At 46.8% G+C, this 26,371-nt stretch overlaps 1 protein-coding gene across 5 annotated transcripts; it reads right to left on the bottom strand.

Annotated features, from left to right (window-relative positions):
* On the bottom strand, nt 377-26,328 carry ACLY (ATP citrate lyase). 5 transcript variants are annotated; one of them, XM_021377809.1, is made up of 29 exons: nt 26,215-26,328; nt 19,367-19,536; nt 18,342-18,464; nt 17,246-17,308; nt 16,430-16,620; nt 15,660-15,739; nt 15,032-15,162; nt 14,027-14,145; nt 13,453-13,589; nt 12,956-13,017; nt 12,670-12,787; nt 12,362-12,516; nt 11,844-11,934; nt 10,721-10,750; nt 8,905-9,046; nt 6,895-7,063; nt 6,340-6,444; nt 5,888-6,084; nt 5,639-5,720; nt 5,180-5,290; nt 4,695-4,822; nt 4,431-4,524; nt 4,024-4,178; nt 3,171-3,321; nt 2,453-2,596; nt 2,110-2,223; nt 1,551-1,633; nt 1,361-1,437; nt 377-1,184 (listed from the first exon to the last, which is right to left on the bottom strand). In XM_021377809.1, the coding sequence occupies exons 2-29, from the start codon at nt 19,523-19,525 to the stop codon at nt 1,090-1,092; spliced, it is 3,306 nt and encodes a 1,101-aa protein (XP_021233484.1). In that variant the 5' UTR covers nt 19,526-19,536; nt 26,215-26,328; the 3' UTR covers nt 377-1,089. The 5 variants fall into 5 exon arrangements, with proteins under 5 accessions (XP_021233484.1, XP_021233485.1, XP_021233482.1 ...); XM_021377810.1 differs by lacking the exon at nt 26,215-26,328 and adding an exon at nt 25,320-25,455; XM_021377807.1 differs by lacking the exon at nt 26,215-26,328 and adding an exon at nt 24,861-25,011.

A 26,371-nucleotide genomic window follows, 5' to 3' on the forward strand; every position in this document is an offset into this window, starting at 1 on the left:
GCCGTTCGTTGTCAGGAAGGGACACCGCAGCGGGAACACAGCGCTCCGGCTGAGGTAGGCGGGGGTCGCTGGGTCATAAGTTACAAACCAGTGAGGGGGAAACTCCGTGCTCACACATCATGATACAGCCCCTTAACCGTTGTGTCGTGCTATCCCCTCACACACACTCTTCTACTCTTTATTTTCTCATTTGCAAAGTTTCAGCTCTTGGCTCATGGTGGAACACCATAAGACAAGCAGAAGTGTTTTTTTATTCCTTTCACTCAACTCACACACCTGCAGAGCAGTAACAGCTCCGCACAGGGCTGTGATCGCGTTGGGCCACGCATTAGAGCGGCTTTGAGAAGGCAGCAGGGCTCAGGAACCACAGGCCAGGTAAGGGAGTAGTGTGTCATTTATTTGAGGTTGGTTACAATACACAAAGAGGATGCTGAAGTTAGTACTGAGATTATTTTTGCATCTGCAGATAACATGGGACTGACATTCCATATACCAGCAGCTGAGGAGTAAATGAGGAATTGTTTGCATAAATACAGGCACTGGAATACATTTAGTTTCACAGTTTTAACAGCAGTATATGGTACAACTTTAAATTACGACACCGAAGTTTGAGTAACATAGGTTATACACCAGCAGTGGTCCCACTATTCAGGATATGATTAGACCTATGAACACACAGTAAACAAATTGAATAACATCCCCCCAAACCCCACACTAAACAGTCCACAACCCCCAAATCATAGCTTATGGGAATGATGGGTACTTCCCCCTCTATCAGAGAAAGTTCAGTACAACTCCATGAGCAAAACTTCCCCCCTCCAGAATCCTTAAAATCTTTCCTGGAAACAAAAATAAAACTAGAGTAGAAAAAAATAAAAGGGTGAGAAACAGTATTAAATACAGCAGGTAACATGGAACATCACAAGTTTTGGTTTTTGATTAAGTTTCTATTCTTACAAAACAGTTGCTTTGCACAGTTTAACTAGGCAGCTCAATGTCTGTACCAATGGCCTTTATACATCAAAGTCCCATTTGTGGCTGTCCTCTGTGCAGGCTTCCAACTCCTTGAAGTAACGTTCTGAGGCAGTATCACATAGTCATGTGCTCTGGTAAAACATAGGATATGTCATCCCACGGGTGACGGTACAGACCTTGCTTCAATCTCTTCTGGTCTAGGTAGTGTCCTAAAAGGAAAGAATCTTTGTTACAGCATTTCCGAGTCTCCTCCCAGTCTTACTTTGCCTTGAAACAACTTTGATTTCTGGATTCCTACAACTTGTATTTCACAGACTGGACCCCTGTTCATGGCAACAGGGCATGTCCCTGTAGGATGGAAGTGGCAGAAACACAGCATACTTACCAATGAATCCCATACTCCTGCCTAGTACAAAGATGCCATTAAGAGCTCCTATATCAATATATTCATCAGCTTCTTCCCTGGAAGAAAAAAAACAACTACTCAGTGTCTGTTTTGAAACCCTGGCCCCACACGAGCTGGTGTGGCTCCTACTGTTTATTATATGACCACGATCCAAGAGAAACATACTTACCGTGTGAAAGAGCCACAATTCCTGAGTACATCAACAAAGGCAACTCCAATAAAGCCATCTACATTCAGGATAAGATTTGGTTTCTGAAGGAAATGCAGAGATAAAGATGTCAACAATGGCAAGTGATGTTCACCTGGTAATTTCCATACTCGGGAGCAATTTGAAGGTTGCCACAGTTGTGGACGTGCACACCAAGTGATACAGAAGGCCGGCTGCCTGTGAGCAACAGCTGTGCTTAATGTGAATGATGGAAAAACAACCCCCAAGCAGGGATGCATTTAATTTAATCCACAGAGATTATCTACCACCAACCCTCATGTTGTGTGAATGCCTCTAGCCACAGGAATCTGCACTTCCAGACTACAGCAGGCAACTCTGATAACAGATTTTGGTCTGTTGAGTGTTTTCCTAGTGTCCAAATGTCTTCAGCCTTATTAAACCGTAGCTGCCCTTCAACAATTTATTAAGCTCTGCTGTTAAAATATATTATTAACCCCTGGTCACTCCTCCCCCCGTATGAAAAAGTGCTTGTGACAAGATAAATTCTAGCACATTTCACCTTGGAAGTTGTAATTTTTTCTACTTCGAGTGCATAATCCAACAGCGGGGTGGCAGGGAAATGCTGCTTCACGTAGTCTTTGAGAATCTGAACTCTCATGTCTGGGTTATTTATCTACAAGTCAAAAACACAGTCAGTGATGCATCTACACAGATGCTTACCATAAGATTTACTATTTATAGTTTTAGAGTTTATAAGTCCTGAGAATTCTGCCAAACGCTGCCTCTGGAAGTTGCTGGTTTTCTTGCCTTTACTTCCTCCCCATTTTTATAAACAAAACCAGAACACATACACAAGAATAAAAACACACCTCCAATATGTACTAATAATGCCGTTTTCTTACTGATTTGACTCTGTGTCCAATGCCCATGATCAGTTTCCCTTCTTTCTTCATCTTATTCACAAACTCCATAGGGATAATCCCACTGTCAAAAGCTTTGCTGAACATTTTAGCTGCAGCATCCAGCGCTCCACCAAACCGGTCACCCTGGGTTCAGTACACAAAGAGAATTACAGCAAAGAAGTCCACGAGCAGAAGTACAAAACAAGCACAGGATTATCTTCCCCGTCCTCCACGTCTGTCCATGTGGCAATCATGAAATTAAAGTTGGGCAGGCACCTTGGACAAAGTGTTTCATAACTCAATAAAGCATCAATACAGAGCCACAGCATCTCCACGAGAGACAGCAGAAGGAAGGGAAGCACAGTCTGAGTCATTACTTGTCAGTCCTAGAGTAGATTAGGCAACCATATAGGGACAATTTTGACAGCAGTTTGGCTTCTACAGAATATTTCTAGACTCAAACATGAGACACAAGATAGTCTTGGTCATAGAAAAATGGACTAGATTTCAAACCTAGAACAGATGAGCTGAACAGTAGGCTTCTTCCAGTAAATTTTCACTTTCATTAGCTATTTAGCACAGAATTTAACAGAAATTCAAACTATGGATGAACAGACACGAGCTAGGCCATGGCTCTGCAGCTGTTCCAAATCCTAGCTTACCAGTGGTAAAACTAGGACTGAGTAGCGTGCAGCAAAATTGAATCTTCAGTACTTACTATTGTAAGGAGGCCTGAAGTGAGACTTGAAACAAGATCTTTTCCAGCTCTTGCACAGACAATAGTGTTGTGGGCTCCAGATACAGCAGGCCCGTGATCTGCTGTTACCATCAAACACATCTCAATGAATTGGCAGGCATACTTTGGCAACCTGAGCAAGAGAGAGATTGAAGTCATAAAGAAAACAGAATAACGAGACACTCAGTATCAGACTGGACAGTAACATCCATTTTAAGACAGAGGGAGCAGTGGGATCACAGTATCCATCACTGCATCCTAGTACCTGTCTTTTCAGAGATCAGTAGAATTTATTCTCTTTCCACAGGAGCTATTTAGCTCAGGACTGAGGGTCACTTTCACAAGCTGAGCCTGTGTAGACTCATTTAACTGATCAGGGAGCTCCAGGGTCCCCATGAGTGGCACCCTGAGTAATACTGGGCTGCACTTCTGTTGAGCTACAGATTCCAGCTTGTAGCAAGAGTGCCTCCAACAACAGCATGATCAGGTGAGGGCAGCAAGAACTTGTCACTCAGAAGGTTCCCTGAAGGCTGGCTAGCAAACATCTACAGACTCTTCACACTCTCCAGGGTTGAAACGGCAACTACAATAAGCCAGTAATCAAAGAACATGAAACAAGACTAGTGGAACTAGTGGAAATCTTCATCCCAAAGACAGAACAGACTGTATGAAGCCTAAAGATGCTGACGTGGTCTCAAAGGAGAAGATGCAGTGATGGCATTTCTAATGGGTCTGTATTCACAAAAAAATCTTGGGTTCACTTTCGTTAATAGAGTTTCAGGCACAAGTAAAAGTTCAGACTAAGGGTTCTGGGCTTTCACAAAAGCTGCCTCACCTCCTTTGAAACCAGAGCAGGCCCAGGACCCCTCCAATTCCCATCTCTTCTTTGAAGACTTCAGTGATTGGCATGCCGGCATAAATCAGTTCCTGACCTCTCTCATCACAGATGCTTGTCATAAAGGAAGCCGGCTTGCGGATCAGACCCAGCTCCTAGAATCACAGCATAAAGATGGGACCTTAAGCAATCCTCTTCAGAAACAAGGAGCAGCAGGAGGCTTAAACTTCTGTTCAGGGCAGGTTCCACAACCTAGAACCAGTGCAGCCAGTGTGCTCACTGACAACACTGTAAAGCCCAAGGTGTAATCCCGAGCCAACACCATTATCATTTTAAGTGTCCAGAATTATACCAGCATCCTGTCTGGTGCCTGTGGAACCAAGAATCAAGTGAAGTAGCATGCTCACCCTTGCCCAGGAATAATCCATTGGCACAGTTGGAGGAGGAACTTCCTCAGCTGGCTCAATCACTCTTTTCGCCACAAGATCCTGATAGACAGACCTAGGGGGAGAATCCTTTCGTTAAGTCAAGTCCTTTTGAGTGACAAGTGAAATAGTCTTAGTCTAGACCTCGAGAACCCAGAATGAACAGAAGTACTACGCAGGACTAGATTCCTTATCAGTTTAAAGTCAGTGCCCTAGTAGTTTTCATTCCCTGCTCAAGCAACTTACTGAATGACCTCTCCCAGCTCATCAAAACTCCGCGGAACAAACACACCAGCTTCTTTCAAGGCTTGATTCTTTGCAACAGCAGTTTCAGAAGCCTGGTTGGCACAAGCTCCTGCATGGCCAAACTGCACCTACAAACAACAGAAGTGATGTCAGTGAGGAATGCAAGTTGCTTACCTGCAGAACTGTACATAACTGAATAGGAAACTGGTCACAGGAATACCAGTGACTGCACAATCTGCCTTCTTACTTGGCCTAACAAAACTCTTGGCTGCAACTGCAACTAGCTGGCTGCTCTAGGATCTTTGAGATGTATTTATGAAAATGTTGAATTCTTCGGAAACCTCCAGTGGCAAGCTAAAGAAGCACAAAAATCTTTTATTGTTGATACTCAACTCCTGCATGCTAAGTTGCTCTGGCTTAGGTGGGAGGAGCTGGCTTTTTCCTCCTCCTGAGATAAACAAATATGCCCCCACTTTTGTGCATACCTCTGAAGAGAACATGGTGGCACAGGTACCAATACACCAGCACACCACTGGCTTGGTGATACGGCCTTCTTTAATACCCCTACAGATCTTGTACTCTTCCGTGCCTCCAATCTGTAGGGAAAAAGAGAGTTGAGCTCATTCAAAAGCTTTGCACTTTTGTAGAAACCAGCTCTGAAATGCACATGGAAACACATCTCTTTGGTGCTTTTTGCACTGAATAATGCCTTCAGTCTCGGAACAAAGTCTATTTTAAAGCGAGTGAGACTGTGGTGAATACATTTGATTTCTTCTGATTAAAGCAGCATGAAATAAGACTTCAGATTTCTAATAACAGTATGAACAGCTGCCACTTAATTGTAGCTGTTATTTATTATTATGTATTCCTTGCTGCTAGGTCAAACCCAACTACTCAGTTCTGGAAGCATTGTTCTCAGATAGCAGAGGAATGGTCCCACTCACCTCTCCAAGTACTACAATCATTTTCACTCCTGGAGTATCCTGATAACGCAAGACATGATCCATAAAAGTCGAACCAGGATATCTGGGTAGAAAACGAAGAAGAATAATCGAAGTTTAATTTGTTTCATAAATTTTCCTGAAAGAAGCGAAGTTCACAGCCAGCCTGCCCTTTACTCCCACATAACTGACAATTCAAGAAGCTTCTTCTGTTGACTGACTTAAGAAATGGTTTCTTTGTTAGACTCCTACCTGTCTCCTCCAATGGCCACCCCTTCATAGACCCCATCAGTGGTTCTGGAAATTATGTTGTTGAGCTCATTAGACATTCCTCCAGACCTTGAAACATAAGCCACGCTGCCAGGACGGTACAGTTTTGATGCTAAGATATTATCAAGCATGCCTCCTGTGTTGCCTATTTTGAAGCAACCTGGTTTGATCCCACCAACCTACAGGAAAATTACAGAAAGATGTAAAGCCCTTTAAAACAGACATGAAACTTAAGAACATTTCTGTAAAATGGCCTTGTGTCAGTGTTTATACAGACAGTGGAAGATGGTAACGTGACCTTGAAGTGGTCAACTGACACACACTTTGTATGGCTACAGACAAGATGGATGGTAGGATATACTTCGTCCCTCAGAGGAAAAAGAGGTGAAGATTAAGACAGGATGGACAAGAGGAGGAAGGTCATCAGTTCTTACAGTTGCAGGCCCAATGATAGTGACTCCTTTTTTATCAGCTGCTTTGATCAGCTTGCGTGTCAGTGCCTCTGGAATGCCCTCAGCAATAATGGCAATGGTGCGGATCTGCATCAAGATAAAGAGAGCCATCAGCACCCCAAACAAATTCTGCAGGCCACTGGGCAGTTATTATACAGGAAAGCCCAGGGCATGGATCCACAATCTACTGTGGTCCTCTCAGCAGTCTCAGTGCATGGTTTAGATAGTTTTCTCCCCCTTGCAGGTTAGGGAGTAGCACTGTATTTTAACCAAAAGTAATCACTCTCAGACACAGAGGTGCTGAGTTCCTCTTATAATCTGCAAGCCCAGCATTAGGATTTGCTATACAACTCCAGCATCCTCCTCAGAGTTCACAAGGAGTTAGGACTGAGGTATTTATTTGGAAGTTGGGAGACCAAGATGATTTGCTTATACCATCGTGGTTTAAGAAACACTGGTACCCTGTACCAGAAGCACCAGTACACTGCTTAAGTGATCTTCCTTCTTTCTTGAGTTTCTTCTGGATCCCTCACTCACCTGTGGATAATTCATTGTTTCAACAGTGCTGTCATAAGCAGAGCGCAGAGATGCAAAGTTGATGAGAACATCCACCTCTGGGTGCTTCCTCATAGCATCAGACATGTTCTTGTAGACTGGGATCAAGATTTCTTTGTGGCCCCAATAGAACTTCTGCCTGTGGTCACCACTAGGAAGGGGAAGATGAAAAAGCCCTGACTTTTAAGGCTTCCAGAAAAACAAAGGGATACAATGCATGCAGATAGAGAGGAGTTTACAAACCCCAGTTCTCAGACACCAAGACTGACTGTGAGACACTCACTAGCAAGTGAATATATGTGGGAAGGGACCATACTAACAGCAGAAGGTTCTTCAGAGTATAGAACAGAGCAGCGTATGGAAGGAGACGGGCTAATGGGGACAGAGGCATCCAGCAAGATGAATAAGCTCTCCCACAGTGAAGTTACCAGAGCCTTAATTCTACTCCAAGCTGGAAGACAGAATGAGGCACAGAAAGAGTAATGAATGAGATGCATGCAAAGCTGCGTTACTGGACTGGAACAAATACTGGACTAGGGGAAAACAGGAAACCAGTATCTGTGGCAAACAGCCAGCACAGCTATGTGAGGGCCAGTCAATTCCACTACAGTGAGACTACCCACCCTGCTCTCTACATGCTGAAGGAGAGGCATCTAGGAAAGTTTCTAGGTGTTGCCTGCTATGTGTGGTAGGCTAACTGGGACTGGTTGAAGTCTATACTACTCAGTCCTTTAGGAGTCCAGAGATACTGGCCATTTCCACACTGTTACATTTGTAACAGAACATTTCAGGTTTTGCCAGCTTGGCTTGCTCCAGAAGGTCAAGCAGACACAGATGATTAATAGATAGCCTTAAACTTTTTATCCCTATGGCTTTCTCCTCATTGAGTGACTGCAACGGGTTGCTACTCATCTACAGAAGTAGCTATGCCTGCAGTTAATTTCAGTACCCTGAGGTTTGCACTTGTTGAGAAGGTATTGCAGAGCTGCAATTATCATCAGAGCTGCAGACCAACAGCACAAGGTACTTAATGGACAAGAGAGGCAAAGTTCTCTGCAGGATGGAGGTTGATTAGAGGTCAGCTATCCCGGATATCTGTAAATACCACAGAAATTAAAACAAGCCTCTTTCCCCTTGTGCCCTCATCTCACTGTCCCAGCAGCAGGCCAAGTCAGCTGCTCCTTTTCTGTTCACTACTTGCTCTGTTCAACAGGAAGACCTTCCCCACCCCTCACACGAGGGGCAACAGAACAGCATCCTGTCTCAGCAGCCATGGAGGGTCCTCCTGAGGTCAATTTGAAACATTAACTTCTAAACCCACTAGGTGTGGGGATAAAGCCAAAGAGGGTAAATACCCCAGTGGGATGGAGTTCTCGTGAAGGACCTCACACTTCCTGCCTGCTAAGAAACTGCAACTAACACAGGAAAGAGTCAGAACCAGAGAAACAGGATTTATTTATTTAAATAATTTGGTGTGGCTACGTGACAGATGACCTTAGCCTGATTAGCAAAGCTGGTCTGATTCTGGCTAATATTTGGAGGCAAAAAACACCAGCTGAGGCAGGTACAAATCAAGGTGTCAGACAAGTATGCAGCAAACAGTGGATAAGTGGAAGAGGCTGTATGTTTCCTTAGTGCCTCTGCTAAGCTAGTCAGCTGCTACAATTAAGTTTAACTAGCAATACCTTCCTCATTTTGGAATGAAGGAGCAGAACTTGGACACCCTTGGAAAGAGCATGATGTGGGACCTGAAACAGCTTAATGATAGCTGCATAGCATAACTCTGAGCAGCCTGAAATCAGTGGTTGAGGAAAGCAGGAAGCAGTCTGCAAAGCCAACCTGATGGTGGAGGGGGGCATAAGAGAAAGTGTAAAAGCAGCAATGAGAGCTAGGGCAGAACTACACTAAAGAACAGAGACTGGGGGAGGAGAAAGCTAAGAGAAGTATCTGAGGGATGCAGTTAGAAAAATAACATTGTTAAAGGTTGCTTACGTGAATGGATAAACCATGGCAGCTACAGAAGGCTCATCCCGGGAGCAGACATAATCGAAGTCCAGCATTCCTTGCACAGCTCGTGTCTGCATTCCCCAGATGATAGCTTTGGTGTGACGGCTGAACAGGGTTGTAGCTTTACCTGCTCAGAAAGAGAAAACAACACACCCCGAATTTATATCTGTGCAAAACAAAAGATGCAACTTTGCTAAATGCCTGCGGAAAGCCTCCCAGATAAGCATATTCCCCCTCCCTCCATACTAAATCCAACAGCTGAGCTGCAGGATGTAGTAGCCACACTGCCCAAATTAAGGAAGAAGCTGCAGATGAAGCAGCATCCTCCCCTTCCCAGGATTCTGAACACAGCAGCCAAGTTTTGGGTTTCACAAAATGGAGAAGTGCATAATCACAGGGTGGGAGCTGGTGTAAGACAGGAGAGATGTGAAGCGAGAGCTGCCTCCTCCTCAAACCCCTCCCAGATGGATTCTGCAAAGCTGAAGAGGAAGGGAACTTTTTATTTCATTGCATATGAAATCTGATCTGTGAGAACCATGGGACATTTGCCTCCTGCATTTGTCAGGGTGCCACAGTATGATGGTAGGAAACAAAAAGCAAAATGCAGGAAATGAAAGAAACAGAGCAAAGGAGCGCTACACTACTCAGCTTTTGTTTTCAGTTTTCTGATATCAGAATCCAATACAAACCTGATGGCTCTAGGAATTTATATATAGCCCAGAACTTTGGCTTTTAGGGACAGAGTCACAGGAAAGGCAGCAATTCAGCTAGTGAAGATGAGTTATTTGCTTCAAGTACATTTACACCACTTGTCACAGCAAGATGTTGAGTTCCTCCCTTGGGCTCCATACAGAGTTCATTTTAAAACACTAACATCTGATCTGATCCAGCTGCTGATCTCAGTCAGTCTATAGCTGATTTCTTTTAGGCTTTGAATCAAAGGTAGTCAGCGTGAGGGAATAAATAAGATAGTATTCTCCCAGCATTAGCAATACATCAGTCACTATTTTCTCCAACACAACACATTCATAGTATAGATGCACTGCTATGTGACTTGTACCTAGGAAGCTGCCTACCCTACAAAAACCCTTTCAATTTATCATCTTGCAGGTGACTGCAAGGAATAATATCAGTATCCATAGAAAAAGACAGGCTGCAAAAGGTGATATTGTTTGTCCAAAATGATACAAAGGATGAGTCTCCTTCTGCTGTCTTCACTCTTATGGTAGGGAAAATAACTTGAAACTTCACTTTGACTGATTCAGAAGTTTATTCTCATCTAGCGCTGAGCTAGTGCTTAAGGATCCCGTAATTTCATTGGGCACAAGCTTTAATGTCTTGTTGAACCGATAAGGCAACAAGAACATTGACTTCATTCATTGGCTTTTCTGTGCCCTTCAAGGCTCATAAGCAGGGCATCTACTCTATTATGTTTCCCTTTAAAATGAAGTGTTAGTAATGAGGAATATTTAGTGAGGCCTTTCTGGAAGTGAAGGTAGCTTTTCACAGTGTGCTAGGGCTGCTTTTCTCCCAGTGGTTACGGGAGTGGAGGGAAGGTAAAGAAAAGAAACTTTGAAACCTGTCCCTCCATCCCCAGGAAGTAACACATTTTTTGTGCAAAGGAGCATGTGATCTGCACTTCAAAAACAACTGAAATTCAGTGCTAGCTAAATACGCTGGCAGGAGGGAAGGGAAGGACTAGACAACACTGCAAAATTTTGGAGAGAAAAAACAGCAACAAAAACTGAAAAGTCAGCTGCCAGCAAGGCCAGACACACTCAGGTAGTCACACATGTCCTACCTGTACCAGGTCTTGGAGCTGGGACTGAATCTGTTAAAGAGAGAATCACTCATGGAATGATATGACACAGTTGGCTGCTGTCACCCCACAGGGGCGCCTGTGACAGAGTGCTTGCTGTAGTTTCCCTCCTCCCCACAGCTCTCAAGGCTTTTGGGTTTTGCTTTTGTTAGAAAACGCACACGAAAATCCCCATAAGTAGACTGAAGCACTCTCCACTGTACTTTCTCTCCAGATCAAGTATCCTCCACACTGCAAGCTCCACAGCTCACATTTTCAAAGCACTGTTCATGCAGAAAATTTGTGCACCGTGATTAAGAGAGCAGTATTTCTATTTCAGTGTTGTGTTTCACTGGAGTCAGATCCAAATCCCCCTGTCATCATGTTGTACTGCTGCAAGTGAGATCTCTATCTCCTCACATTCAGGGGAGCAGCAGCAGAGTTTCACATTCTGTCCCTACCCAGTTCTGCTGTGTTCCTCCTATACAGTATGCATTTACCCAGTAAGGCTTCCAACAAGTACAACCAAAAGGCCCCCAAAGCTCAAGCATGTCACCATGCTAAAGAAGCCTCCTACAAACTTAAGAACAAAAACTAACAACCAAAAAAAAAAAGCAAAGAAATCCCACCACCACACACATGGAGGAACCTCAGATCCTAAATGTTTGATTACTACGTCACTGCTCCTACTGAACTGAATGGTTTTCAGCGCTGTTTGTAGATGGTTCATCCAGAAACCTGCAACATGTACCAAGGACTCTGTGAATACCCACACTGTTCCACGTTAACACCCCACAGATACCTAAATGGAAAACAGACCTCAGTTCATCAGCCACAGCAGAGACTCCATGCTGCTGTCTGCTGGCCTCATGTAAGGGGATGTGGTAAAGCTACAGTTCTGAAGTGGCAGTGTTCACTTGAAAAGAACATCACTGCAGATCAAGGTAGCTTTGACTCACCTTGTGTATGAGCTAGTTGCACAGCAAAGGACAACATTCTAAAAGCACTTAAAAAGGCAGACAGGTACTGCAAAATTACTTCTGTTTATATCCAGAAAAGGCTTTAGTGAAGCCCACACGCTCTTTTGGAGCGGAACTGAACTGCTAGCAACCATTTCTGGACTTACCAAGAGGTGCTGTCGGCTTTGCCTTCTTGGCTGGAGCAATATCATCAGGTTTGGACTCAGAGAAAGAAGCTGTTCTGCTTGGTGCTGGCGTCTGAAAGATTCAGAAGCCAAGTCAGTGAAGGACAGCACGCCAGACAAGGCTTCCCAACATCAATTTCTGGGGCATTTAACAGGAGATGGTCTCTTTCACTAAGCTACCCTCCAAAGAAAAACGATTTTGAGATTGAAATATTTGAGTCAAGAGTGAAAACTCCTAAATGACCAAGTTCCCAGTAGGTACAGGAGTCATGTTCTTGTTTTTGAAGGCTCACTTTTTTTTGCACAAGTGAAGCGAATATCAAAGAGCCCCTCTTGGAAAATCATGCAGGCAGTCACTAGTATTTTTTTCCCCTTGAACTTTTAGCTGCGCAAAGCGACAGTGGCTAAAAATCTGTTTCTAACCCATTCAGACAGAGGAAGCTGCATTCAGGAGGCTCCTGACAAGCGTTCCCTTTCACAGAGGGGGTGGAGGAGCTCACCGATGGGCTGCCGCTGGCATTGAGGAGGAAGTTGGCAGTGTGGGCTGCAGTAGGCGGTTGGTTGGGGATTGGTCGATGGCCAAGTGCCATCCCCACAATCGCAGTCATGTGAGTCTCTGTGCCAAAGACGTGGATGGGGATCCCAGTGGTCTTCCCTGCACATGCATATAAGAACAGTCAGCTTTGGGCAGAGGAAAAGGAACCAGCATCTGCCAGAGCAAAGTATTTAACCTCAAAAAGGCTCCATACAAAGCAGGTGGAAGAAAGAAGAGATGAGAACAACACTGAAGGAAATGGATGGTCCTTACCAACTTCCCCCATGACACGCAATCCTTCCTGGTAGTTTGGGCCTCCTCTCCGCACAAAGATCCTCACCTCATGCTCTTTCAGGGGGCCTTGGTAATCCTTAATTGCTCTAACAATGCCCTGAGAAAGAAACAAAGGACAGGTGAGCTGGGTTAACACTGTCCTCCTCATCATCTCAAGAACTCCTGCAGGAGATGCACAGTCAGCATCAGCACAGCATGACCCGGACAGAACGGTTTGGGGTTGCTAACTGTGGGCATTTGCCAGTACTTCTAAATAGCCACTCACCTTAAAAGTGGCTGCTACGTTAGTGAAGTTAGCAATGCTGCCTCCAATGATCAGGATTTTGCCTAAGAGAAAAAACAAGCATAAATAAAACAGCATTAAGAACATGTCAAGAACACAGTGTACCTACTGTAAGACCATGAAGTAGCATAGGACAAAGTAAAACAATGCTGTGGTTCAGACTAATTAATAGTCTGCAGCAGGTTGCGTTTAACAGAGCCTTGAAGATAAGTTTTGCATCAGGTAAGAAGCTTTCTGATAAGAATCTCTTCAATTGCATTTGTGCTCTTTGCTATGTGGAAAAATACAAACCATATCCTGGAAGCAAGAGCTAAAAGAAATCCACCACTATTTGACTCAGAAGGCAGAAGTATGTTAAGACTCTAAGGTGCTCTAAGCATAGCAACCGTCCAGATTTGTTTAGTTTTCCTCCTGTATGCTTTGAGCTGTACATCCTGGCTAGTTTGTTACAGTTTCTACAGTCCCAGTGACTTTCTTACCTTCAGGGTGTTTCTCCCGTGTCATGAGGGAGAGGATAGTCTTGGCATAGTCATAGGTCTGTTGCTCACTTGGGGCTCCTGAGTATTCACCATAGTTAGCCAGTTCATTCACACCCCCCAGGTCACAAATAGTGTCACTATTAAAGAAAAAATTAAAGAGATTAGTTGTAATTTTTGTGTCACTACAAAGGCCTTAAAACATTCCAAATTCCTGGGAAAGCAAGACTTCGGGAGGTCATGCTATCCACTGAGAACAAAGCTGTTCTCTTGGTGCCAGTCATGATTAATCTCGTTATACATCCTACATGTGATGGGAACTACCACAGCAAGCATATGAACATTAAGAGCCTTCAGCCAGTCTGTTTCTTTCCAGGTGGAAGAGAAAGCTTAATTCAACCACCCAGAGTTAAATTATTGCTTCTAAATGACACTGCATTCCACATCCTAGGAAGAAACCTGCAATGCATCTTCATTCCAAATAGGTCCTGAACAGTCATGGCATGGCAAAGAGTCTCCTCTCCAGAGGCTTATTTCCTTCACAAAACCCCCTGCACCCCAACCTCGGGTACGTTACCTGTAAACCACAGAGGCTCCACCACCAGCCACCATGGTCCAGATTCTGCCTTTAGGGTTGAGAATAGTGAGTTTCAAGCTGGCTCCACTCTTTGCATCCAGATCAGCAATGTAGGCTTCCTGTAGATACAGCAGCATACATTATTCAAATGTCTTTCTGGCTTTCTTTGGCTAATACCTGCATACTGTTTTTTAAGCCACAGTGCTAGTGGTGCTAGGCCCAACTTCTGGGCATGCAGAGCTGTCACATCTCTTTGTGAGAGCTGAAGGAAGAGTAGGATTGCAAACACAACTTTTGCTCTGACCTTGTCTGCAGACCGAGAGCAGAGGAAGTTTAAAACAAAAACAAATAGCACACCCAAGGATACATTCTCTCTGGCTGTGCTGCAGCTAAGGATGTAATCACCAAGAGAGCTGTAATTAGGCTCAACGTGGTGTTCTTGTATCACAGGGTGCTTGCCTGTTGTGAAGCACTTTATTGGGAGTTCATTAAAATTCTCAAAGACACCGACACAGTAACCTTCACGGTGACTTGCAGAGGGATGATTCAGAGAGACAAAAACTGAACTAATCTATTTAAGAGCAAATTGAGTTAAGTATTGGCATCCAGCAGGCTACATGGAGAGAAATAGCTAAATGGATTTCTTGGCCGTGTTACAAAAGCCTTTTCCAACTGATGCATAATTATAATTAATGAAATGAAAAAAAATCAGGGACAGATCATTTTGGGGGCTAGCAGAACCTGAAATAAGTAACAGAACAATTAAGGAGAGAGCTCTAGTTCCAACAGTCATTAAAGCTGCTGAGAAGCTACGTATGAAGCAGTGTTTATGCAACTGGCAGTACAAACCCTGACAGTTCTGAGTGGGAAGACTAAGATACTTCAAACACAGCAGCAAAACCCTACAAGAGAGGGAAGCTTCACTGCTATGGACATGCAAACAATGAAGAGTTAATCTTGTAGTCCACAAGAGAGGGATTTTGGGCAGAGCAGGTTGTCACTTGCCTCTGGGTAGGCTTCCCTGCCGAAGGGAGGGGGAAACTCCACATCCCCCCATTTCACTTTGCAGATGTAGTCAGCAGTTGCATCAATCTTCGCAGCCAAATCAAGGATGTAGACACCATCACCAGTCACTACTGCATTTGAAAAAAAAAATTAACAGGATTACCTGTGTTCTGTACAGAGGGACACATTACCGATTTGCTCATAAGATCTGATACCAGATATCACTAAAAACTAGGCCCCTTTCGTTCTCCTTTCTCCACATCAATCATTTAAATCTATTTAATAAACCTGGAGAGTTCACTTAATAATGAACTTGCGATCACAGTGATCTAGCTCAGGTGCTGTTTTACACGGAGCAGTTTTCATATGCTTCACTTCTACTTCCCAACCCTTTCAAGGTAATGTACTGTTTGCACCAGGAAATTAGATAACAGAGAACACTGCCTCCAAGCTGTTCGTGTTCCGTATTCATTCATTCATAGCTCCAAGACAAGTCACAACCACTTCTGTACTTGTTTTGCATATGCCACTGTCGTGAACTACACACAATAGAGAATCTACACGTTTCAATATTTTAGTACAGATGATTAGGAAGTCCTACACGTAGGCTCCCAAAAGCACTGGTTACCTAATGGATTGATCTCGAGGTATGTGAAATACAGATCTTCATAAAGATTGAACAGGCCACAGATGAAGCTAGCCAGGATGCTGCAAAAAAATAATAAAATTCATTAAAACAGCCAAATATAAAGTACAGCCTGCTGTGCTTTATCTGCATTAGCCTCAAATCTACTTCATATCAATTTATTTCACTCTCATTCATCTTCTCTGGAAGAATCCTGGATGATGACTCAAGGGAAGACAGACCTTGATGACTCACACTCATTACACTCCACCAAACTCTGCTGAGAACATGTTTGTGAGCAACTGTCATGTAGATGCTCAGTCTGTTTAATCTTCCTGAGACAGAAGTGCCTCCTTGTCTCTTACTGACAGATACGCATCCTTGTCAGAAGTAAGCTTCATTGCTGAGACAGAGAAGAGACTGCAGCAAACTGTATTAGAGACAGACTTCTACACTGGCACAAGGATCAAAATTCAGCGTGAATCTTCACCTCCTCAGAGGTCAAAACTTCAGCAGATTGAGAAGTGCTCCTGTCAAATGAAGGCTCGAAGCACCGGGAACACTCATTCTCAGTTTCACAAGAGGCTCAGCTAAGGTCAAAGAACTTGGGTTTAGAATGCATAGAAAATTCCTGAGAGCTGCAAGAAGGGTAGGAGAGCAAGTTTTGGGAGGAAGCACTGCGAATGGACATTGCATTAAAATGAAGATGAGCTCCTGGGCAGCTGGCTGTGCCCAGAGCAGGCACAGAAACTGGGCACCTGATCTGTACTTACTCCTTTTTATTTGCTGGTGCGTGCTGCAGGAGATGCTTCTTCACATCCGACTCACTGAGCTTTTCGTCCACTGCCACAAGCAGCTTCTGAGCTTTGGCATCAACATCTCCCACATCCACACCTCCTTCGTGGTAGAAGAGGACATAGTCTCCCTCCCGGGCAGCATATATGCAGACATAGAACTCTTCCTCCTGCACCACAAGCCCAGGCACAACCATTACCAATCATACCCAGTAAGCACCTTGAAGAAGAGGTGCTTGTATCAGCACCAGGAAAGGAAACTGAGCACACCACTGAGCCTTCCAAGGAGCAACAGCACTGCCCAGACACCTCCCAGAAAGCTTCGTCCAGGGAGATGATTTTCTGTTTCTGGAGAAAAACTCCATCTTACACAACTGATGTATACGTCAAGATCCTTTCCTGGTGCAGTGAAAGCACCTACAGCTAAGGTAATTATACTCCTCTCAAAAACCATGGCATAGAACAAAGATTTCACCAGCGCAAATGGAGACATCCCACATCAAGTGAGATGGGAGTACCAGATTCAAGGAGCAGTGAGCTGCCTTCTCCCTTCCAAATAGATCCCCCTGCTGTGATCTGTAACTTCCTCCCAGCAGAGTAAGAGCAACCGTGGTTATTGATGACTCTTTGCAGGGACTAATGCTGCACCAGCATGCAGCTCTGACAACACGCATCACTGCCAGCTTCATAACCCACTCCCAAGCTCCTGATTTCACCACTATATCAAACCATCTAAGCCACATGCCAGTCAGAAAAGATTGAGAAGTACTGCTAATACTTAATTGGTATGCCAACCTGTTTGTGAGGGACGAAGGGTTCAATCAGAAAATTCTTCAGGATTCCCTTTGCATTAGCGATCTGTGGACAGAAAACAAGGCAGACACTAATAAATACTTGTCCAATATCCATTTTTATGATACACAAGGCAAGCTTAAAGAATTAACACTACCCTAAATTAATTCCTTCCAAGCACCTTTCCACCGTGTTTCCAGGGAAACCACGCTCTTCCCTACAGCAGGGTCCCAGGAACCTGCAGAGGTGCTTTCCTGCCATCCAAAACCAAAGTGTCCTGGCACAAGGAACAATGGCTGCGGTAGGTACCACTGCTCCTGAGGACATTGCTTCAGGAACCAACATCACTGGTCACAGCCCCTTGGCACAGCCTTCCCTTTAGATACAATTGTTGCATGGTGCTAAACAGCTATTTCAACACCAGCCGTTTTTCTGATGGGAGGTGCACCAGATGCAGTTGCCTGCTGTTTCGTAATGGCCTTCAGGCAAGTCTCACTGGCTCAGCTGCTCAGCCTGATGCTGGAGCCAGCAGCAAATCAATCACGGCAGGGCAAGGCACCGGTTTCCTTGAAGCAGCAGAACTCCTGAAACGTAGCAGCTGGGATGGCAGGCATTTCTTTATCATTAGCATTGTGGTAGCATTCTCAGGATAATAAATATTACAAGACAGCACCAAGCTAAAAAAGGACTTGAAGTAACACCCAGTCATCAACCAGAACACTGTCTGGCTACAATAAGAGGACAGACAATTTTATGACAGCTTTTGTACTTGTCTTGTTAAAACCACCTTAAGTATTAAAGCAAAGCAGCTATGCCAACTAGACACAGCATTCGAGCTATCAACTACTGATTTCCCAGTGCAATGGATTTTCAAAGCTGTGCTGATTCCTGCTGAACTCCTGCTACGCTGGCCCTACACAGGGGATGGTGGAAGGGGCACGAAGTTACCATGGTACGTCATTAACAGTGGTTATTTACCAGGAGGAGGTTCACACAGGCAACGATTCCTTATTTGTTTTGGCGTCAGCAAAACACACCTTTCCAGCCCCTGTAAGCTAGAGAAATACCTGCAGACTTCTTGTTGCCGAATGTCACTCACCGTGGTTTCTTGGCCCAAACGCTGCTTGAGCCAAACCTTCACCTGATCCAGTGTGAGGTTAATTCCAACCAGCCCCAGCTTCCCACGCCGCTTGATCAGCTGATCTGGCTTCACCACTAAACGCTGCAGCATTGTGCAAGAGGGATTAAAGAAAGAATAATTAGAAAGTGATTTTGGTTGAGTGATTCTCTGCAGATGGCAAAGCGAAAAATTTACTAAGTTTTATGCAGCAAATGTCCTTGCAGTGTTCCTTCAGTCCCTTGTTCTGTGCCTAATGCGTTACAGTTGTTAAGCAAATGCATCTCCTGGTACGACACGCCTGCCTTTCTTTTCCTCCCATCTCTGCACTTTGAGAAGAGCTGCCTTGTTTCTCCTCAGAGGACTGTGCATCAGCAGAGACTGGGTTGACCATTTGTTCTAGGTTTTTGATGGTAGTGCTTTGGTGTGGTTTTGTTTGTGAACTTAGCTAACTCTTTCAATGTAACTGTTAGGAGGGTGTTTAGCTACTTCCTTTCTGGAAAGCTTCACACTCAGTAGCACCCAGTCTTCTGTCCATTCCAAAAACTCTTTGTAAGATGCACCATGAAATTAACATTGCTCCCTGAGCAGAGGCTCACAAGGAGAAACCACCGGAGACGTGGGATGCCAAGCACAAGCACACCATCAGCTGCTCACAGTGACAGCTTCTGCAGTCATTCCATCTTCCTCATGTGAGACTGGCTGGGTCCCATGTCACGCACATTTTACTCAACTGATAGTGCTTCTTTATCAGATACCTACGGAAGGCTGTTCCCAGGTAATAGGCTTATCCCTAGCTTGCAGGGCCCTCTTGAAGGTGATACAACAGCCTCAAAGCCAGGTGTGTTTCTTCATCAGTGTTGCAAGCACTGCAGGGCAGCAGCTATGATCAGCCCTTCAGGAAGGTCCTGAGCACACAGCTCTGATCCCAGCTTACACATTGAGCCCTGCCATGGTGGGCCAAGGTCCCAGGCTCAGCCCCCAGGATGGCATAGCACTGCCCTTACCTCGCTCAGCAGCCAGGGGTGGTCCTGGGTGAGCCGTGCCCAGTCGGTGTCCGGGGTGACACGGGCATACTTGAAGCGGTTCTGGATGGCAGAAGAGGTGCAGATGTACTTGTACAAGAACTCCTTCCCCGTCTGCTCAGAGATGGCTTTGGCTGACATGGCTGCCTAGTCTGGATTGAGAAGCAATCTGTCAGAGAAGCCATTAGGAGAGCGCAGTTGTCACGTACCTCCCAGCTACCTGGCTGAGTGCTAATAGAAAGCAAATGTAGAGGCAGGGCTGCATCTCACCATTCTCAGTAAGGCTAAAAACTCACCTGATCAAGCAAGAACTACCCTGCTTTGCTTAGCACCTTTTTCCATTTAACTGCCCCAAATGCTATTTCTGTCCAGCTTTGGTGCAATCCTTGCAGCTTGCTGCAGCAAGCTTCACACCTTTACCCTAATATGAGCATCCCTTCACATCTGTGGGAGCACTCAGGTAAAACTACTCATCCCAGTGGCACCCCAGGTTTGTTGTGGGATTTATAATGACAAGGAAACAGAATAGAAAACCTTCCTTCCTTCTTTTCTTATGGCATGCCAGATTTCCAGCCTGAGCCTGACTGCAGGCAGACCACTAATCAAGGTCAGTATTATCAAAACCCCAAAACAGAATGTGTTCACATAACTTTTTGTTTTTTATTTTGAGCCCTAGGTGCCCTGAGAGCAGTTTAATTACAGCCTTGGGATCAGAAATCATTTAGTTTTCTTAGATGCAAAGTCTTGTATGTCAGGGGGATTCGTTTTTAACTGATGTAAAAAAAATTGTTTTAAAAAATGTTTCATCCCAGTGAACTTGTCTGCATGTGTCAGACCTTCTGTCTGAGCCTTGTCACAAGGCAGAGCTTTCACTTCTGCCAAGGGGTCACTGCTGACAGAGAGGCTGGAGCAGTGGCTTGTGCTGAATTATGAGCGATGGGAGATTTTGTCACCATTCCCCATGCACAGCCCTGTGGCAGGAGATACAGAAGCACACTCAGGATGGCTCCTGGGAGAGCTGCAAGGCAGAAAGGCACAACCACAGAAATGGAAAGCTTCTAAAATTCCAAAAAAAGCAAAGTAGCTGAAGAAGTCACTGAAGATCAACTAAGTGCCTGTGCTGTCACAAAGCAGATGCCCCAATTCTGGCCATAAGCCAAGCATGGACGCTGACGGTGGACAAGTGTTTCTCTGCCACGGCTTTCTCAAAGGACAGGAATTCTGAATGGAAGAAAAGGGAGCAAAGTCTAATGCTGTACCAGAAGCAAAACATGCAGCAGTCCCAAGGAGAAACAGTCTGTAACATGCAAACAGAAATGGCCAGCCACATCAAGGAGCTGGCAGATAACCTGTGTGTTCAATGGCCTGCAGACATGGCTTCTCTGCTTAAAGAGCAGCTAGGTATTTGCTATACAAAATCCTATCCATTGCCAAGTACATTTTTTTGCCCATCTTTGCTCTGCAAATGCCACAGAACTGCAAAGCGTGAGCTGTGCTGCAATTGCACTGAATATTAAAGCATAAGCAGATTTGCTGAATCTTTATCAAAAAGATAAAAGATTCTGCAAGAGATCTAACAGTTTAACCACTAGAAACAAACAAGAGCTTGCTGCATCCAACTAAGAAGCATCTCAGGCTCGTTGCAGAGCTGGTTCACAGCTACCCTTTGTTAATAATGGATCAATTTCACCTTATTATTCTGAGACAGCTTTTTTCTTAATTAAACGGGACCATCTGTGCACCAGAAGAACATTGACCAAAGGCTTGGCCAACTGTGTAATCAAGCTGTAAAAGCTAGCTACCAAAAAAGACTGTCCAAAGCTATAAAAGCAGCTGTATGCTGGGCTGTTAAGTGGCAGAGCTGTAAAAAACACACCTTATTCTGCACACATGCACAAACATTCCGTTCCCTCAAACAGCATTCTGCTACCTTTGCCTTCACAGCTGCACACGCATTACACTAAGTTACCTGTACCACAGTGCTCAAAACTCTTGATTACAATTTTCACTTTGAAGCAGTGTTATTTCTGGGAGCAAATCCCTCTCCCCAGTTACCTGCAGCTATTTATTTTGCCTGGCAGGAATACGCTTCCTTTCAAAGCTCTTACAAATCCATCAACTGCCATCAGTACAGCATGATAAAGACCAGTCCCAGAGAAAAAGCAGCACATTTCACTGCAGTAGAAGCATACAGATTAAGAGATGTTTGCCATTTTATTTTAACTTAAGGAAAAAAACCCAAACCTATGTATTTTGCATTTCTTCAAGGTGACATAGAGCCCTTGAATAATACTGCAGATCTTCAGTTCATATTAGAAATTAAAGCAATCAAAAGCTGGCATTATCTATGCCAATGACCAAGATGTAATGGTCTGCAATGGTAGAGGACCAAACCCAGTGATCTAGGTCTTACTAAAAAGAGAAAACCTAGAGGACTATTGAATAGGAACAGATGAGTATGACAAAATCCATGTGTGTCATGCTGGCTGCCCCATGGCAACAGAACAGTAGGAAAGAGGCTGTTCTGCCCGTGCTTTACACTTCCCAATGCATTAGCAAGTCTTTAATCTCATCCCTCACGCAGTTTTTCCACTGCTCCAACTCAGCCTATCTCATGGGACAGACGGTGAAACAATCGCTTCAGCCTGCTGAACTGTTAAGCTAAAAGACCAGCAGATAAAGGTCCTATAGGGCATCAGCAATTCCGATCCATTTGTGCATGTGCAGGCCCTTCATCAACCAGAGCAGACTTCATTACCAGTTGCAGCTGTTCTGCAAACACCAAGCAGAATTCTGACTGCTGACCAGCAGGGAGCCGAGGAACAGAACCCCTGCGGTTCCCCCAGTGAGGCAGGGCTCCCATCTGTCCTGGAGGGAGTTACTGCAGCACACCGAGCACCCGCAGCCCTGACTGATGCCAACAAGAGTAATGGATGCACCTCTGGAGGGTAACAGGGCAGGGTGGAAGATCAGAAGGTCCCTTTTCCTATACCAAATACTAACTATAGCATCATGTTCTCTTCTACTGATTCACTCCCAAGATACTGCTCTGTTCATGAGTCATTCATTAAGTCTGAACTGCAGTCTTCTTATGACTTCAGGTCTCAAACCTTGCAGCTCTGCTGAGCCAACATCACATACCTGGTCATGGTTTGACAAGAAGATCACTGTAAGAGTAAGCTGGGGACGTGTGAGTGATTTCCACAAATGATGTGTGTTCGTTTACCGAGGCTCTAAAACAAACAGTTTCTCTGCAACAAGTCCTTTCTAAAAAATCATCCACAGCCAATGACGTAAATGAGTGCTGGTTTTCAGCCCTTGCTAGCACGTCTGGAGCAAGTAAAAGAAATGGACTGGATCACATATTCAGGGTCTCAGAAGTAGCTATGCCCTCAGGACATAATCTGTCAATCATGCAAAAAAAAAGTTATGCTCTAAAGTTTCTTGAGTGCACTCAGGAAAGAAAAGATACTCAGTGTGATAATGGTAAGCTAGACAAAGATTACAAAGCTGGATGTTGTTGTGTTTCCTGTGACAACTGAAACATGTGCCCCAGTACAGCTGGGACTAGTTGAAGGTAAAATGCAGTAAAAACCAGAGAGGAGACGAAAAAAGATGGGGAAACAAGAAAAGGCACTGTTGGCAACAGAATCAGTGTAAGGTCTCTTTGAATGCCAAACAGAGCAGATGAAGGGTGAGCACAGCCTGCTCTGCAGGAGGAAAAAAAAAAAAAGAAATATAAAAAAAGGGCGCATTTATTCCCTTAAGCCCTTTGTGGTCTCAGAGCTGTAGCTCAATGAGCTTCTCCAGTTCTCAGGCATACAGAAAGGGCTCGTGTGCATGGATTTTGCTTGGATCCAAGTCACTCAACTCCAGTCATACCCGGATTACTCTTCCACAGGGAGAAACGCAATTCCACCCACTCCAGTGAAGATTTCATCCTCTCTCCTCCTGAGAATTTTAAGCCACACAGGCTTGTTTAAAGCAACATCGTCCCCTTCGTCCCAGGTCATTTATTAACACAGCTCAAGATTCAGCCAATATTTCCTGCCCACAGCAGCATGAGCCGTTACGTCAGCATCCACCTGCCAAACACGCTTTCATCAGATGGCACAGGGGCTCCAGAGGAGAGGCCCCACAGCAGCCAGCCAATTTCACGGGTCAAGAAGCCTCAGTGCTGCTCATTGTGAAACTCCTGGCACCGGGCTGCTGTGATGCAAGCTGCTATCACTCGCTAAGGTGCTGAGCGCGATCCCTACAGACCTTGAGCCTTCAAAAATTAAAGCGTAGCCAAGAAAATAGCAGACTACGAACTGATTTAAGTCAAGTGAATGGAGAGGGGAAGAGCGGCTCCAGATGCGCTGGTACACGTCTGGTGCCAGAAATGGATATATGGAGTTCTGCCTTTAAAAACCAACTTAACCTGAAGCACTGTGAGGTTCTGTGCAAGTTTGTTCCCCATCTCACTGGGGAAATGGGCAGCAGTTCTGGGCAGGACTCAGGGTTGTGGCTGTCCTCACTGCATCCCCGCCAAGGGGAAGCTGCGGCAGAAGGACAGCAGGGCACACACACTTGCTGCATGCTCACACTGAAGCCTGGTGCAGAAAACAGAGATAACAGCAGATAACAGCATTAGGAGCGTGATATCCCAAGTTCCAAGCGCAGTTAGGGAAACTAAGCAGCTGCAGAGATCTACAGACAATGTACTGAGAATGCACGCAACTTCTCAGTTGCCGGATGCTCTGCCAGACAGCAATTGTGCTTCAGAGGGAAATGTGAGCCCTGTGCAAAAGGAAGAGAACTTCCAAAGCAGCAAGATAAACAGCAGCTGTGTGCAGGTAGCACACAGAAGAGCTGGAAAGCGGCCACGCGCAGCTCCTGGTGCTGTCAGAGCCACTCCTGGAGCGCAGGGCAGAGCCGGGCAGTTCACCCCGCTGCCGACACGAGGCCAAGAATGGAACGAGAACCCCAGGCAGGGGGAGGAGGGCTGCCTTCCAGCCGCGAAAAGGGATCTTCGCTCTGGAAGAGGCACAAACGGCGGTGCTCTCGGGCCTGGGGCGTCTCCACAAGCAGCGACAAAGCTCAGGGCACGGACAGAAGCCCGTTCTCCCGGCTCCCGTTAAAAACCGGCGCCGTGCCCGCCCCCAGCAGCCCGTGCCCGGCACAGCGCGGCACCACGGCCCTCCCGTCTCTCTCTGCCGAGGGCGAACCCCGCGGCGGCCTCAAGGTCAGAGCGGGAGCGGGGCTGCGGCTCCCCCGGCCCCGCGGTACCGCCGCGCGGGGCTAGCGGGGCGGCCGGGCCCAGCGCTGCCGGCTCCTCCCGGGGACGGGCGGACATCCCCGCCCAGGCCGGGCACGCGCTCCCCGCTAACGGCCAAGGCTCAGCCCCGGGCGCCCCCCGAGGTCCGAGCGCCCGCCAGGAAGAACCCCGGGGCAGCCCCCTCCGAGGCGCGGGGCTCCGCCCGCCGCCACTCACCTGCACCCGCTCAGCCGCGCTGCGCTGAAGCCGCCCGGCAGCCCCTGCCGCTGCCGCCGCCTTTTGTTCGCTGCGGCGCGGCGCTGCCTCCCCGGCCCATCGGCCTACGGGCGCCGCCGCCGCTCATTGGCTGCCGCCGCCGCCACGTGTGCGTTGCCTGAGCGGCGCCCGCTCGCCCATTGGTCGCCGCCGGTGGGGCGCGCCCGCGCGGCCTTGTGGGAGTCGTAGTTCCGCCCCCCGCCACCGCCCCCCGCGCTCGGCCGTGAACCCCTCATCGGGACCGCGCGGGGCCGCGCAGACACGGCGCTGACGTCAGTCCCGAGCACGGGGCCGCGGCCGCGCCGCCACCCCCCGGCACCCGACCGGGCCCCGAGCTCGCTTCCCCGCCCTGCTCGTCCTGCCTCCTCTGCTCGCCACCAGCGCTCAGCGCCCGGTGGCCTTTTTCCTGCTATTTCCAACCTGTGACTGTAGCACAAATCTCCAGCGCTGGAGTGAAGCGCGCTGGGGTGGACCCTCAGAGCAGCACCGGAGGTCGTCACACAGCAGTCACCAGCAGTTTGCTTCAGAGCCTCTCGAGCCCTTTCCCTACGACACGGGATTTGTCAGACCACCGCCTCCCACACCAGGAGCTGACGGGTGGTTGTGTCACCGCCCACCCCCGGCCTTCCTCCCACCCAGCCCCGTCCCGCAGCGCCCTGGGAGCGAGGCCTCGAAGCAGCAGCTTTCATCCTCCCAGTGCTGAGGTTCCAGCCCACACTGCACTGAGCAGTGCCAGGACAGACAGAGCCGCGCCCACCCTGAGTCACTTCGCTGGAACAAATTGCTTCAAACATTCATCTTGTCAGGGCCTTACCAAGGCCAAAATAAAGTCAAGACGAAGGATGCTGATGGGAGGAGAGAACAGAAGATTCTCTCATTCACCATTTCTGCTGTCCAGATGAATGCTGCAATGTGCTGCGGGCTCACACCGCTACCCGAGGGGGGGCAGTGGGCACCGCCCGCAGCCCAGCACAGCCCCTGCCCTGTCCACACCCAGCAGCACCGGGGAGCCCAGCACTGCTCCTGCAGAGCGCACTGATGAAGCTCTGCGCTCCCACTCTATGGCTGTGCCTCCAGTGCTGGCGTTTGGAAACGCAGTGTAAGAACCAAACCCGAGCCAGCGCCTGATCCCCGCAGGTCGAACAGGTTGGGTCAGTAAGGACCACGTGGAACGCACCACGAGTGCCGGTGCAAAGCCCCCGCCAGCAGGGATCGGCCTGCACGAGTCGTGTGAGCTGCGTGCTTCCTGCCCTTCCAAGCAGGGTACGACGCTTCCCCGCCTATCTCCTGCCGCCGCTCACCCGTGCTCACTTACACAGTGCCCAGCCCAAGAGCAGGCGGCCGGACTCTCCCAGGGGAAGGGACATCCCACCTGCCAGGACCCCGCAGAGCGGCGCAGCGCGGGACGACGCCCCGAGACCGCTCCGCGGCGCACGAGGACCTCGGTGACGTCATCGCGTGGGCGGGGCTTC

This window comes from Numida meleagris, chromosome 26, assembly GCF_002078875.1.
Source record: "Numida meleagris isolate 19003 breed g44 Domestic line chromosome 26, NumMel1.0, whole genome shotgun sequence".
Taxonomy (NCBI): domain Eukaryota; kingdom Metazoa; phylum Chordata; class Aves; order Galliformes; family Numididae; genus Numida; species Numida meleagris.